Here is a 16,067-nt window from a genome sequence, read left to right as displayed (position 1 = left end):
TTTCAGAAAAACCAAACACTTTGATTTCTCATCAAAATTAAGATTCAAGCTCCTAGATGCTTTCCTTAATCCATTAATGGATTTCTGAAGCTTGCATATTTTAAGGATGCTTAGGATTCACAAACCTTCCGGCTAAACCATATATACGTCCTCGCTTAGGTCGCCATTTAGGACAGCGATTTTGACATCCATTTGCCATATTTCATAATCATGAAAAACATAAATGACAATAAGTATCCTAATTTATAAAGCTCGTGATCAGTGAAGGAGGTTAAAAAGACGAATTTACCCTCACATGCAAGGCACATGTTGAGGGTTAAATGAACTTTTTAACGAAATCTAGACGGAGAGATGCGGATAACAACATTTTGATAAGGGAATTGATATTTCCAACATGAAAATTACTTGTTCCACCTAAAATTCCTATAGTACCCTTAATGAAAGGCTTACATAAAATTTTTAAAACTTTTTGTTCTAATTTATTAAGGAATATTTTGGGCAAAAGACTTGAAATAATGGTGGAAGAAGTAATATTGGTGTTGGAATTATCATCTCCCTTTTGATAACAAAAGAATTTTAAAGGCAAGAAAGTAACCCGAGTAACGTTAGCAATATGAGGTATAATATAGGGACCAACGAAGTAAAAAAAGTCAAAACTTAATAAACATTACCATGAGATATCAATCATAAAACTTAAGCAAAACAGATGTACCAACCATGAAAAAAAAAAACAAAACATGTACGGAGTAAACAAATAGCATGCACCGACAGCTTAATTATTAATCATTATTATTAATTAATTAATTATTATTAATTAATTATTATTAATCATATATACTAAAACACGCGCCGAAAATCGCCGTTTCAGTTATTTTGGATTGTCGATTTGAGTTTGCGTTCACACTACAAACGACCCTTCAAATTCGGCTTAATTTACACAACGGCTCCTTAACTTTACACTTTTTCAGGGGTAGAAAGCGTAAATATATAATTTTATTAACATAAAAAAAACTAATTTCACCCGAATTTTTAACGGATCATATCTTCTCGCTCGGTGTGAGTTAAATTTTTCCGAGATCACCGTTCAACTCGAAAAAATCTAATGAACACAACGGGACTAACTACGCGCAAAACGAAAATCGTTAAAAACACTAAATATTTCGGGCTATATTTTATACATATAAATACATGTTAAACAAACAATTCAACCTATTATATCTGATAGATATATTAGTTACCAAACTTATATCCAAAATCCACATTTTCCGGCTAACCTTTGTTGGTTTATCATTTCAATGCTTCTTCCAGCTTTCTTATGCATACGTCATAAATCAATTCATTTAATTGCGTATAATATATAAAATCACCCACAAGTGTTTGATTTTCGTAGTGAGTTTGATCCAAATTGACCAAACAGTCACAAAGATTCCGACTTTTGTGAGTTTGTTTACCAAAGATTCAACAAACTCGATTAAATTACCAAAGATTCACAAAAGTTTTGAATTTTTGACTTAATTGTTAATTTGGGGAAAAAGCCCATAAAAAATTTGAGCCAGAAATTGTGTATTTATTTCGGTCAAAGAGTGAGGGTTTTGAATCATATCATAGTTCAGTTTATATATGGAAGCTTATAAGAGATGGGTTCGGAGGAACAAGGAGTATGTTCATTCTTTAGAGTCTCTTGCTAATGTATGTCCCCTCACTCTTAATTCTTGTCAAGCTCCTAACTTGTTACAAATCATTATTATTGATTGTTAATTTTATAATTTTGGAATTAGATTGGTGTTAGGACTTGGATTTACACTTCAAAAATTGTTTGACAGATTTGATTTCATATAGTTTCTTGTTATTTTCTTGAAGTCACATTAATCACTTAAATTGGAACACCCTTGTTGTTATTATGTTTTGTATAATGACTGTATGTTAAACTTGTGCTATAGATTTGCACTAATTAATACTACCAAGATTTAGTTGATGGAAAGACCTTGTTAACTATAAAAGTTGAAATTGTATGCCTTCTAGCAAGAAGGAGTAGTTGCTCTTTAAAATTTTTGTATTGGTTGCTAATGGTAGTTTAGTTGTCTTTTCACAAACACAATCTGTAGTCTTGTGTACAATCGTGTCAGTGGATTTAGGTTAACTGAAATTTAGTGGTCAAATGTATTTAGTGTTAATTTGGTTGACAAAATTTGTCTTAGAGTACCTGGTGAGCTTTAGAAATTTGGATGCTAATTTGTATGACTGATAACCTTGTGTCTGAAAGATAAAACAATACCGTGTTATTGGTTTTGGCTTATTGTGTCATGATGCTTGGTGTTGATCCAAATTAGAGATATCCAGAACCGCTTTAATTTTGGGTTTAAGCTGTTACTCGTATAAAACATAGTATTAAGGTGTAACTTCATTGATTTTGATTCCTTTAATCAGGTGTTTATAGGAAGTGATTAGTTTTGTGAAATGATATGATTGTTCACAATGGTACGCTGCTATAGATGAAATGCTAGTTCTAGTTTATACGAATAGCAGTTGCTATAATTAAGGGGGGGAAAAAAATCAAAAAGATGAAATTAACGTCACAAACTCACAATTATTACCAATATTACTCGTGAGTGACAGAATTCACTAATGTCACAATATCTGTCAAATAAGAGGAAATAGTTCATGCATTATGATCTTTAGAGAAAGAAAAAAAATGTAAAATGCTGAATTTGGTTCCCTAAACGAATTATTTGGGAAGCCAACAGTTTGAGTGTTTGACGAGCCTCTTTGGGAGGCCAACTGTTTGACCAAAGGTTAGGCTCTTGAACAAAGCTATGTTGCTAAGAGTTTGAAATATCATTGAAACCCATTAAGATCTTGATATATATCTATTTTTTAAATTTTAATTTAATTAATTTTTGAACATCAGCTTCCTAATGATGTGTATTTAATGTTCAGGGATTAACATGGCTTCTTCCAGAGAGATTCTCTGAATCAGAAATCGTACCAGAAGCAGGTTTTTTTGATATTTTGGTAACATTTGACTTCTTTTTTACACCAAAAAAAATTACATCTCTTCAAGTAAATATAAAACTTTACTGCTTGAAGAAAAATATTTCTATCATCTTTAACAGTAACTCTTTTGACATACATATTTTTGAGTAGACCAATAAAACTCGGTGTATTCTTTGTAACATGTTATATAACGTTTTGCAGTAACGTCTATATTGGGTATAGTGACAGCTGTCAACGAACATATAATCGAAACGACTCCAGCAGCTCCATACCAAATGCACACAAGACATCCGGAAGCTTCTTCGTTTCCGTACTCTTTGTGTTTGAATTTGTTGAAAGACTTGGAAACTTTGGTTGAAGTTGTGGCACAACATTTATACGGTGACGATAATAAATGGAATTTCATCGCTGTTACAGAAGCCACAAAGTAAGCGTTACTTTTTTATTAATCATTTTCTTCTTTTATACACCTTTCTTCCCTGTTACAGGCAACAGTTGACTTTTAAGAGTCAACTATTGTTCTTTTGGGGCTCAAAGCTGGTGATTATAGCATCAGAATCTTATCATTTAAGAGTCAACTGTTGTTCTTTAAGAGTCAACAGTTGACCTTTGAGTAAACTATTGTTCTTTCGGGAATTTTCATCCCCCAAAAAGTCAACGTTTGACCAGCTCTTTCAAGCTATAGAGTTGATATGTATTCCTTCATATCTATATCATCAGAATATGTCTATGAGTAGTTGTTCCTGCATGATCTTAATTCTTATCTGTTATCAATGTTTGCTCGAATCTCATGAGAATTTATATAAAATTATATAGCTGAAAAGCTGACTGTTTGACTTTATTATGTCAACATTGACTCTGTAAAGTATGACTGAACCAATATCAGGGTACTAGCTAGACTAGCTTTACTACGTAATAGTGGGTACAAGATGCTATTACATGGAGGGGAGACAGTAAACGATGGAAAAAATCCAAGCGATGCAAACCAACAACTCACGCGTAGACCTTTATCACAACAGGGACGAAACGGTAATTTCACTCCTGAAGGACGGGCTCTTACTGCAATGAGTAGGTTCGGCGAAAACGCTAGAATTCTTTCGAATCCAATGTGGTTTCTCGGGCCTGAACATCATCAACGTGCTATGATCGAGCTTCCAGGTAACTAAAAACTCATTTTTTTTAATTAATTAAATGAAAATGTCGAATTTATCATTATGTGGTTACAGAAACAAATATAAAGAAACCTACGCTATTGAGTTTCTTGTCCGAAAAAGGTGTTCCCGGGGGATTATTATTATTGGGCGAGGTAATGTTTATTGCAAGACCGTTGATTTATGTTTTGTTAATAAGAAAATATGGGTCCCGATCATGGCTTCCTTGGTTCACGTCTTTGACCATTGACCTCATTGGGATGACATCATCAACATCATTGTTGATCAAAGATCGGCAGCATCGTCTATCTGATCCCGAGAAGGATGAGGTATGAAAATTGTTGAAAAATTGTTAATGGTGAAATAATTAAATATATGTATATATAATTTATAATTTATTATATATAATTGATTGAATGCAGTTAAGACGACGCAAATTGTTGTTGGCATTTTACCTCATGAGAGATCCATGTTTCAGCAGATACACACGGTACAGTTTATGACCTCATTTTTTATACATTAAGTCATTTGCGAAGATGAAAAACTAGACTCAATTTTTTTTTTATTTTATTTATTTATTTTTTTTTTTCCCTCCTTTGCAGGCAAAAATTGGTAAGTACCGAGAAAACGTTGGAGCATGTCCCCATTGTCGGGTTTCTTGCAGGTCAGTTTATACTAACCCATCCCATTTTGCCAAAACGCCTAAAAAGTCGGTCAACCCTAAAAAATCAGGTCAAAGTCGGGTCTGAGTCAGTCAAAGTCAAAGTTGTTTAAAGATTTAATACTTTTAAATATAGACTTTGTGCAATATATCTATGTTTGAAATCTTAGTATTTTATGTTTAATATATTTGTGTGTAATATAGATATGTTTAATTTATTTATTACTAAAAGTCAGCGTTGGTCAACGCTTAGACTCATCCTCCTCTCGTCCCCGACTCGTCCCTCCAAGGTCCCGATCGACTCGTCCCCCAAAACCCTGAGTTGAGGCTAAATTGGTTATTCTGATACTTTAGTACGAGTAACTATTTACTGTAACCAAAAACCCTGCCCTTTCTATAATCTGTTTGTATGTGTTCTTGTTATATAACCCCCTTTCGTTGTCTTGTTTTTGCAGCAAAACTTATTGAGCTTTTGGTTGGAGCCCAAACACGTTACACATACATGTCTGGCTCTTGAAACAGTTATATGAAATAAAATGGTAAGCTGTATTTGAAAGTTTTAAGGAACTGGTATTCGAGTTGTAATGTGGATGCCCTGTTACAGTCTTCTGTTGAAACTTGAAGATGGTTATGTATCGAATAATGATGATTTATATTCTTTGGTGCAATGTACAATTGTTAGTGCACGATGGACAAGTTGTTTGTATTTTGTTTTAGGGTATGTTCAAGAGGATTTGGTGCATTCTCTGGGTATACTACTTCATGTACCAAACTAATGGATGATTAATCTACAAATTTGTTATAGATCTTGTCTTAACAAATGTAATACATCAACTGCAAACAGTATGATTTTCTTTTCCTTTTTTCTTTTTCCTTTTTTTCTTGTGAAAAAAAACTTTGAATAAAACGATGAAGAACAAAACGAACTCAACCCAAAACAAGAACTCGAGCTAAACAAAAATGGGAAAACAAATGAAACTAGTACAAAATGCAAACGAAAACAACTGCAAGAAATTAGGAGCCATCTCCAACTCGAGTAAATCCAAGAAATGCATAACCACAAAAAAGCAAACAAACCCTTCAAATATCTTTCACAGCAGTCGAAATTTTTTTTTCATTTCAGCACCGTGAATATTAATCTTTATTAAGGTTTTCTTAAACTAAAAGTATTCACCCTAAAATTGAATACGTCTATGAGTTCTTTCACTCACGAGTAATATAGGTAATAACTAAGAAATTAATTTCGTCTCTTTATTTTCTTAACATGTAATAAAAAAACCATATATGGATTAAAATGCTTTTATGTAATTTTATTCCTTGATAGGTCACTTGTAATATTTTTTTTTTTTTTTTTTTTCCTTTTGATAAAACAAACAACTTAAATAGAACATCTTTTATCAAAAATAAAAGAGACCAAACACTAAAAGGTCTTTGACCTAGCAGTATCAAGGAGTCCTTCAAGCCTTGAGGTCATGGGTTAATATCCTGCTTAGGTCATTACTCTTGTAGAATTACCGCTTGTGCGCTTAACTCAAAGGTACCCTGAATATCCGGGTTTAGAGGTTGTGACATGCCATGCGTTCGAACCTTTGGGGGGGGGGGGGGGGGGGGGGGGTGGGGGGGGGGGGGGGTTTCTCTAGTTGACCATGTTACCTTATGGGTGGGTGTACCGTGATTTCCTCCTGACACGTGGCACATAAATGATCGGGAAGTGGCTTCACTTCTGGTGGGCCCGTTAAGGACTTCTAACGGTTGTTAAAAAAAGGAGACCAAATAATGCAAGACAATGACAAACAAGCAAGCTGGAAAAAAGATACTAGGAAGAACAACTTTAATTAAGGAGGAAAGCACCCATAATTTGGTGGACTGAACATCATCAACGTCTTTTCATGCCCGCATGAACTTAGTAAGCCTCTCAAGTTCGGAAGCCCGAATTTCTTGCATTTACCTTTAGAACTGATTACCTTTTCTTCAACCTTAGCAAACTTAACCGATTCACCTGACATAACATCTAAACGTAGCATACCACATCCGATTAAACATCTCTCGTATTCAAACTAACAACCTCGTCCAAATCAAAACCATGGTCTAAACAAGCCGGAGACTCGACGTCCACATGGCTTGAAAACAAGACATTCTTCTCGTTCTTTAAGCAAGACTTGGAGGCGACCACATTCATACGAGAATCTTAAAACCTTGCCTTGCGAGCAAAACACTTCTCCTTCTTCTAAAAACATCACACGAAGAACACACTCAACTTCACAACACTGAGAACCTCGACATAATCATTTGGGTGAGGGGGACTCGATGAGAGGAGGAATTGTTGGAGGCCATTAATTCAAATTTTTTTTTTTTTTTTTTTTAATTTATCAATAACATGATTTGTAATGTCAACGACAGTCATAAAGAATATCATTAGAAATATACAAAATTAAAATAAATAAACGTTAGAATATGAACCGTTTCCTATTTTTAATTGAAATACGCTAAACATACAAAATTTTTATAAAAAAGTGTACAAAATGACTTTACCCGATCATCTAAAGAGAAAGGGTATGAAGGAGAAAAAACGATATGTCTTTTTTTTTTTTTTTTTTTTTAGCAAAACAATGGAAGTATATTAAAAACAATACTTCACTAAAACAGTGAAGAGATGCAGACAATACAAAAAATTCAAATGGGTAGTTTGGTTCTCTCAATGCATCCCGAAGCATGCGTTCATCTTGTGGTTGGTTATGGGTGAGCGGCTTAAAACGCAAGATAGGTTGAAGCCTTGGGACCTTCGTGCTCATTTGGTCTTAAAGTGTTGGTTGTGTGACTCAAACATCGACTCACATGCTCATTTATTCTTCGAATGCTCCTTTTCTTTGCAAGTCTGGAACAAGGTGTTATGTTGTGTTCAATTGCCTTTGCAGAGTAACGAATGGAAAGTTTGTAGGGATATGCTTATTCCTGTTGCAAGTCGCAACTCGTCCAAGGTGGTTGTAGCTAAACTTTGTTATGCAGCTACGGTTTACTTCATTTGGCAGGAGAGAAATTCTCGAATTTTTAATGGTGCATTCAAAACGGTGGATCAATTGTATGAAATCATTCGTTCAAACGTTCGTTTGAAGCTTATGTCGATCCAATTTAAGGCCTCTCGTCATGTGGAGCAAATGAAGACTGACTGGCATTTATAAGGATGTCTTTTTGTTTTTTATGTGTTTGTGTGGTCTAGTTTCTAGCTTTCGTGTCTGTAATGGTTAGCTAGTTGGTTGTTTGACGCTGGGCTGCTAGGTATGCTAGTAGCAGCTGTTTTTTTCGATGTATCATTCTTTTATTATTTTTTAATAATATTTGCCGGGGTAACCCTTTACCAAAAAAAAAAAAATTCAAATGGGTTTACAATTCCTTACCCACTTGACACAAACCTTACACCTTCAAAAAGGAAATAAAATACATAAATTAGAAAGCATGACACTTTGCTACATAAATTCGGAATGCAGAAACAAAAGCAGAACTTTGGAGCCTTAGACCACAACAAGCAGAATACATAAATTTAAGCAGAAACCTTTATCCCAACACCTTGGCACCTCTTTAAACAAACACCTAAGGTTGATTTGACCATAAGTAAAATTGGTAGCTCTTGTATAATTTAGCGTTTACCAACCATTGAAAAACCTTAAGCTTTATCCGCTCCACAATTACGACCCAACACAAATAAGCCCCATTAAAAACCAATTCGTTTCGGGCTAACCATATAGCCCATAGAGTAGTCGGACCAATAAGCTTCCAAAATTTTTACTCCTTGATCCCCAACCCATTACTCCACTCAAGCGAGAATTCAAGAATACTCGAAGGAATGATCCAACAAACATTACACCAATTAAAAAGAGCCGACCAAATTTTGTGTGACCATGAACAATGAAGGAAAAGATGGTCAATCGACTCGACATGAGATAAACTCCACCCACATTTGTCGTCCGTAACGTCCCGAAGACACCTTCTATAACCCAAAACTTCTTTGACCGGAACGCCTCCTTGAATCGTTTGCCAATGAAAAATAGCTATCTTTGAAGGAACATTTTTATTCCATACTAAATTTAGCCAATCGATTTCATTAAGCAATTTATGAGAGAGCATCAAGCGCACCACTTCCGCAACCGTGTACACTTTATCAACCGAATGCACCCATTGAATCTCGTCTTCTTTGGAAAGATCAAAAACTTTCCCACTTAGCAAAGATAATAAAGTTTGAAGTTGAATATTTTCATATTCGTTTAGTGAGTTTGAAAAACCGAAATCCCAATCCATAAGCCCATTCTCATTACACACCCCATATCCGCAATCCACCCATTTCTTTTCAAAGACAAACGATAAAGGGACGGAAATTGATCTTTTAATTTTGAAACCCCTACCCAAATATCATTCCAAAAAGAGATTTTTGTACCTTTTCCCAAAAACCATTTCCAACTTTGAGGGCTTATAATATCAAAAAGCTCATCAACATTTTGAAGCTTTACTAATTCTTTCCATACGAAAGACGTTTTGGATTGGTTGACTTGAGAAATATCCGAAAGCATGTTTCCCATTTGACTTGCATTCATTGAAATAACAACCAAGTCTTTCCAAATATTTTCTTTGTTAGCATTAAACTTCAACCACCATTTCACCAATAAGGTTAAGTTTTTTAACCTCAAAGGAACAATCCCAAGTCCCCCACAATCTTTTGGAAGGCAAACTTTACTCCATTTTACCAAAGACATTTTTCTTACGGCCGAATCACCACCCCAAACAAAATTACGCCTTAAACTTTCTAACTTTCTCAAAACCCCTTTGGGAACTTTAAATAAAGACATGTAGTGAGAAGGTAAACTAGAAACCACCGAATTCACCAAGATTACTCTACCCCCAATCGAAAGACATCTTCCTTTCAATCCCGATAACTTCTTTTTCACTTTCCGGATAATAGGCTTCCATGTACTTAAACTATTAGCCCTTGCACCAATTGAAATCTCAAGATAATCAAACGGGAATGATCCAACGTTGCAATTAAAAACACCCGCATACATGGCCAACTCGTCACTTGGAACATTTATGCCATACATAACCGTTTTAGAAGAGTTTATTCTTAGACCGGACAATTCATAAAAACGATCTAATATTTGACGAATACATAGCATTTGTTCCATAGATGGAAAAGCAAAAAGAATGGTGTCATCGGCATATTGTGAATGATTAACCCTCTTTGTTTCATCTATACACACCCCTTTAAGCCTTCCACAACTCAACGCATTAGATAGCAATTTACTAAGCACTTCGGTCACGAGAATAAATAAAAAAGGAGATAAAGGATCTCCTTGTCTTAACCTCCTTTTCATAACCCCTTCTTTAGTTGGAGACCCATTAAGGAGAACCGAGAATTTGACATTAGAAATGCAAGCTTTTATCCATGAAATGAATTTCGAACCAAACCCCATGTGATGCAACACATCCAATAAAAAGGCATGAGAAACACAATCGTATGCCTTTGCAAAGTCAATTTTTATAAGGACAACACTCTTTCTTCATTTCTTTACAAAATGCCATATCTCATTCACAAGCATTACTCCATCAACTAATAACCTTGATGGTACAAAACCATTTTGATTTATGTTCACGACTTGATCGATCACATTTTTTAATCTATTTGCAATAGATTTTGCAACAATTTTGTATGGAGCGTTGATTAGACTAATAGGCCTCGTATGTTCTATCTTCTTAAGACAATTGGATTTTGGAATGAGAACAATGAATGAGGAATTAAACCCAGAAGGAAAAGAAGCATTATCATGAAATTCTTGCATCATAGACACTACATCATCTTTAATAAAACCCCAAGCCTTCTTGAAAAAATTTAAAGAAAAACCGTCGGGCCCGGGAGTTTTACTCCCATCGAAACCCTTAATCACCGACCACACTTCATCTTCTGAAAAAGCACATACAATGTCATCTTGGGCCTGGACTGTTAAGGCTGTTGGCCCACATCAGCCCACTCGTTAACAGCAACTGCAGAACAGTGAGGTTGGGCTGCAAAAAGGCCATTAAACAGGCCCAAAACATGGCTTTTAATAGCATCCGGATCTTCAACCCAATTATCTTCAATTTGTAAACCCGCAATGATCGAAGCATTATTTCTTACACGAGCTAAATTGTGAAAATTTTTCTAAAAACTCTAGATTTCTCTATATCGTTTTATAGACTTGAAATGGTGTTAGTTAGTGTCTATGGCTCGTTTATAACATGAATATGTGATTTATTTGCTTGTTCTTGATGTTTTGAGTAACTAGCATGAACACTTGAAATGGATTTGTTAAATCCTTGATTTTGGTTGATTAAATGTTGTTAGATGTTAAACCTTATGTGTTAAAAGTGTTACTAGCATCATTAGCTTCGTTTTGGTATGTTGGAAGACATGAAAACCTTACATTAACATGATTATTGATTTTGTGATTCTTGGTTAGGGTTTAATAGATCTTAAAACGAACATTCGATGCATTAAATGCTTTGTAATGTTATTTGTAAGTGTTTAGTTGTATTGTATGCATAATTACCTACGAAACGGCATATTATATGTGTGTAGTAAGTTCCTGAATCATAAAATACATTTTACGAACTTGAAACTTCAATGGTGAACTTTTAACGATCATTCGACGAGGATTTGGTCATTTTAAATGATGTAATTGTTTGATGATATGTGATTAGTTGTATTCTTCATCAAAATACCTTTCCAACGATATAAGATACGTGTTTTGAATGTTTTCGATTCATAATTTGTGTTTGAAAGAGTTTTGGTTCGAGACTTGTCAAATTGCAGCAGCAGAAATCTGTAATACATTTGGACGCCATCCCAACCCCTTGGACGCCGTCCAAGCCTTCACTGCTGGACGCCGTCTAGCCATTCTGGACGCCGTCCAGATGATCTATCAGGGGCTGTCCAAAATTGTCATTTTTCGTTTAATTCTAACTATGCTACGCACCTCCGATTAACATGAAACTTGGCCAACATGCTCACATATGATTATATAACTTAGAAAAATTGTCCGATACCCATCCCGACAACGTTGACTTTGACTTTGACCAAGTTTGACTTTTAGTCAAACTTAACCAAAAACTTATGCAATCGTTCTAATCATCTTTTATACTTGATTCTTGCATGAAACTTGACAACTTGATTCACATGCTATATAATCGAGTCGTAACGAGCCATATGACTAGTTGAACACATTTCGCCCGACCTTGTGTCGTAATCGGTAATTGATACGACTTATTTGTTTAGGTCAAGGCTAAGCAACTTTCATTTGCACAACATTTAATTACAAGTACTTTGACATGCAACTACGGTGAGATCATAGTCCCACCTTTTCAACAACTTTTACTCTTTAAACATGGGATGAGAAACATATACGTATCATACTTTTATGCTTTGAACACAAGTACGAAAACAAACATTCCACAGCGAGTTAGAACAAAAAGCCTCAATTCAATTATCATTAGTTACACTTACAGGGTGTAAACGTGAACTTATGTTATGTGATCACATGGGCTTGACGAGCCCTCATTCGGACGGTTCGCTACCGTTAGCGGATGAAATATATTTTTGAGTATAGTGTATGAAATATATTTAGAGTTTTTGTCCCCAAAACGTAACCAATTAACCCGACTTTGAAGCATACGCTTTCTATCTTCTTGTCTTTGAAGAATTTTCCTTTTGTGTTTAAGCTCAATTAACTTTGAAGCTTCACATGGATGTAAGTTTCTAGACTCTTGCACCTTTTTCAAATCATAAATCGAACTTTCCAAAGAGGATAACTCCAATTTATTTTTCACAACATTAGCATCACTCCATATCTTCAAATCAATCTTTAGCTTTTTACATTTAGTAAAAATCACATAAGCCGAGAAACCATTTACTTCATATGATAGCCAAATATTCTTTCACAAGTCAATGAAGTTAGGACAATCAAACCACCCATTGAAAAACCGGAAAGGCTTTGGTCCCCAAAAAAGAATCTTCTTTCCCCATATTAGAGGATTATGATCGGATGTGTTTTTCTCTCACGCAATCACAACCGCCCCCGGGCATAAATTTAACCATTCAATATTAGTCAAAATCCGATCAATTCTAGACATTTTTCCATCGGGCCCATCCCATGTAAACATCTCATTTTGAATATTTTGATCAATGAGGTTTGCCTTTAAAATAAAATCATTGAAGTTAACCATGTTTACATAATCCACCTCTTCTCTCAATCTTTCATTTGGCAAAAGAGTTGAGTTAGAGTCTCCAAGTACGCGAGTTGGACCATTCCACTTAAGTATCATCTTAGTGATATGATACCAAATTTCCTTTTTCTCATTTTCATTTTGTGGAGCATAGACATTAATAATTAAAACATCAATGTTAAAAAGAATAAAAGTAACCAAAGTGGCTAACCAATTTTGTGCTTGAAAGTTATCCTTTAATTTGAAGAAATCTTCCCTCCAACATGACACTAAACCACCCGAACGTCCTCGCAAAGACACTTGCACCCCATTAAATTCAACACCTTTCCATACTTCTCTAAGAACACAGGGAGATACGTTTGCTACCATCGTCTCTTGAATGGCAATAAATTGAATTTGAAATTTGTTTATTAAGCTTCCTACTCTTCTCCCTTTATCTTTGTTTCCAAGCCCCCTAATGTTCCATGTGGCTATGTTCATTGTTTTGATTTGTTGGGTCTCTCGTTACTATCATACATACCCTCAAGAAAACTCCCAAACACCTCCTTTTCTTTAGGAATTTTCTTAGGGTTTAAAATCTTGCCACTTACTTTAGTTGGTTTTCTTGCAAAATCCATTGAAGCTTCCTCTTGATCTGAGTCAACATTATCATTGTGCACAATCTCAGCTGAGCCTGAAATAACCTCTTCATTAAGCTCCCTAGCTTTGGATTTGTTCTTTTTATTAGCTTTAGAAGGGCTTCTATGAGACTTATCCTTTAATTCATTTTTTTGCTAAAGCTTTAGACTTGAGAGAGTTCTTTTTGTATTGAGCACAAGATGATCTACAATCTAAAGTAGGACATTTATGTAGATCTTGTTTCACATGAGAAAATCTAGCAGCATGAAAAAATTGATTTTCGTCTGGAATTGCAACATCAAAAGCAGCACTACATGAACCAGTCACATTACCAGGCCCTTTAACACAAGTATTTGAGCTTGTTTCGTTAGTTAGGCTTATTAGATAAGGCCCAATATTATCCACCGAATCTGGCCTGTTTACTTTAGGGGGACAAGAAGATGAAATAGGAAAACCACCATCTGCACTTTCTTTATCTCCCTCCTCAGATGCCTGTACTTTCTTCATTGATAAAGCAAACTGAGGATCCAGGTTTGCTTTCAGACTTACAGGAACTTTACCCCCAAAGTGACTACCAACACTCCCTTTGAAGGGCACATATTCCGAGCTCTTTCTCAAAATCGTCCCTTTGTACATCTTGTAGACATCTAAAGCCAAATTAGGATTTGACTTTAAATTATTGCCTGATGGATCTTTCAAATTTTCATTTTGTAAATCAGCTAATTCAAAATTTGAATTAATTGGTTAACTAGGAGTGAGAATAGCATTATCCGGTGAGACGGGAATTGGTTGTGATTGTTCCTGTTCCGTTTCAGGTAATTTTTCTGGCGATGAAACCTTTTCCGGTGATACCAAATTCTGAACCTCAGACTCACAATTAATGTTATCCTTATGAACACCATCATTATCATTCTGCTCATCAGCACTATTATTATTGAGTTTTGAGACCTATTGATTAATTGCATTAATAAAATCATCGTTGTTGTCTGAATTGATGTGCGATTTAGGATCAAAATCATCACCAACCTCATGAATCTAAATCTTAACCTACTGCTTATCTTTTAATTTGACCACAATCTCACAATCACTCGGTTTATGTAACAACCCGAATTTTTCGACTCTTAATTATATTTATTTCTTTCACGAAACTGCGTATTTGTGCGTACTGTGTTAGATTATATTATGGGATCATTAATTATGTTAATTACTTGCGTTAATGCCTTACAACGTGTTTTTAAGTACTTAGTTACTTAACGTGATCCTTGATTTCATTTACAACCGCTAGTGTCACTTATTGATTAAAACGAGCTACGAACTTAGTACACGTTAAACTTTTGCCATAATTGGGATATTATGGCTACGTAAACGTAATTGTTACTTATTAATGACAATTACTTGGTTTTATGATTTCTTAATTATGCTTAAGTGTTTACTAAGGCTTACTAGTTACCTTAATGGACTTAACACATTAATGGACTTCCATGGCCCAACCTACTCAACTTAGTGGACCACTTAATGGGTTAATTAGCCCATGTAATTAATAATTAAGTCCATGAAATAATGAGACAAATATTATGCATGCTTATGTACTAATACTTATCCTTTGTTGCATGCCACCCAGCATTCCAACATAACTTTGTACCACCACCATGGACCATACCATGCCACCACCACATGAGGCCAAAATGGTCCCCCCACACCCTCCAAACCGTCGGCCACCATCACCACCCTCACCATCACTTTATTTTTTTAAGGCTCATTTCATTCTCATTTCATTCCATTTCACACACACACACACTTCTCTCTACTTTCTCACTCTAGTTTTCTCTCAAATATTTGAAGAATTGTAAGTGTTCTTGATCTCCTTTCTCTTCTTTTTCTTCATCATTTTCGTGATTCATCATCATTATCATCAAAGATTCATGTTTTGTAACTTGAATCTTCATAACTCTTGTAGATTCAAACTTTATTTTGAAAAATGCAAGAACATGGAGGATTAAAGCTTTTTATCTTTTAATCTTCTTTACTTATGTTAGATCTAAGTTCTATAACTTATGATCTCTTTATTTATGTTTAAAGATCAAAATCTATATTTATGATCTTCATGTAACTTGTAGATCCAACACTTTACTTTATGGATCTTCAAGAATGTTTGAAATACAAGCTTACTAGCTTGATGTTTCTACAAAAAGTTAAGATAAGATCAAATTTTGTTAACTTATGATCTTCTTTTGTTTGTTGTAGTTTAGATTTGTGACTTGTGTTTTCAAGAAACAAAAGATGCAAGCTTGCCAGCTTGAGATCTCATAAGTGTTGTTAGGAATCCAAGCTCTCTAGCTTAGGGCTTCATTTTTGTGTTTGTTCTAAGTTTTGTAACTTATGATCTTCTACTTGGTTTA

General features: G+C 34.8%; 2 protein-coding genes across 2 annotated transcripts; one reads left to right on the top strand and one right to left on the bottom strand.

Moving 5' to 3' along the window:
- The first annotated feature begins 1,244 nt into the window (after positions 1–1,244).
- LOC139897625 (peroxisome biogenesis protein 16-like) lies at positions 1,245–5,323 on the top strand. Its single transcript, XM_071880316.1, has 8 exons — positions 1,245–1,689; positions 2,938–2,995; positions 3,196–3,421; positions 3,881–4,152; positions 4,221–4,474; positions 4,568–4,635; positions 4,748–4,809; positions 5,262–5,323. The coding sequence occupies exons 1-8, from the start codon at positions 1,621–1,623 to the stop codon at positions 5,321–5,323; spliced, it is 1,071 nt and encodes a 356-aa protein (XP_071736417.1). The 5' UTR covers positions 1,245–1,620.
- A 7,559-nt stretch (positions 5,324–12,882) lies between these two features.
- LOC139901279 (uncharacterized) lies at positions 12,883–13,530 on the bottom strand. The gene has a single exon (XM_071884006.1). It carries the CDS (start codon positions 13,528–13,530, stop codon positions 12,883–12,885), a length of 648 nt encoding a protein of 215 aa, XP_071740107.1.
- Positions 13,531–16,067: the final 2,537 nt, after the last annotated feature.

The sequence above is a fragment of the Rutidosis leptorrhynchoides genome, chromosome 3 (assembly GCF_046630445.1).
Source record: "Rutidosis leptorrhynchoides isolate AG116_Rl617_1_P2 chromosome 3, CSIRO_AGI_Rlap_v1, whole genome shotgun sequence".
NCBI lineage: Eukaryota > Viridiplantae > Streptophyta > Magnoliopsida > Asterales > Asteraceae > Rutidosis > Rutidosis leptorrhynchoides.
Note: the sequence above shows the minus strand (reverse complement) of the source record. Positions and strands in the feature narration are given on the sequence as shown.

Coding starts and splice junctions, on each gene's coding strand:
- LOC139901279 (XM_071884006.1), bottom strand. CDS start 13,530: ATGAACATAGCCACATGGAACATTAGGGGGCTTGGAAACAAAGATAAA.
- LOC139897625 (XM_071880316.1), top strand. CDS start 1,621: ATGGAAGCTTATAAGAGATGGGTTCGGAGGAACAAGGAGTATGTTCAT. Junction 1,690..2,937: donor CTTTAGAGTCTCTTGCTAAT/GTATGTCCCCTC, acceptor TTTAATGTTCAG/GGATTAACATGGCTTCTTCC. Junction 3,422..3,880: donor GCTGTTACAGAAGCCACAAA/GTAAGCGTTACT, acceptor AACCAATATCAG/GGTACTAGCTAGACTAGCTT.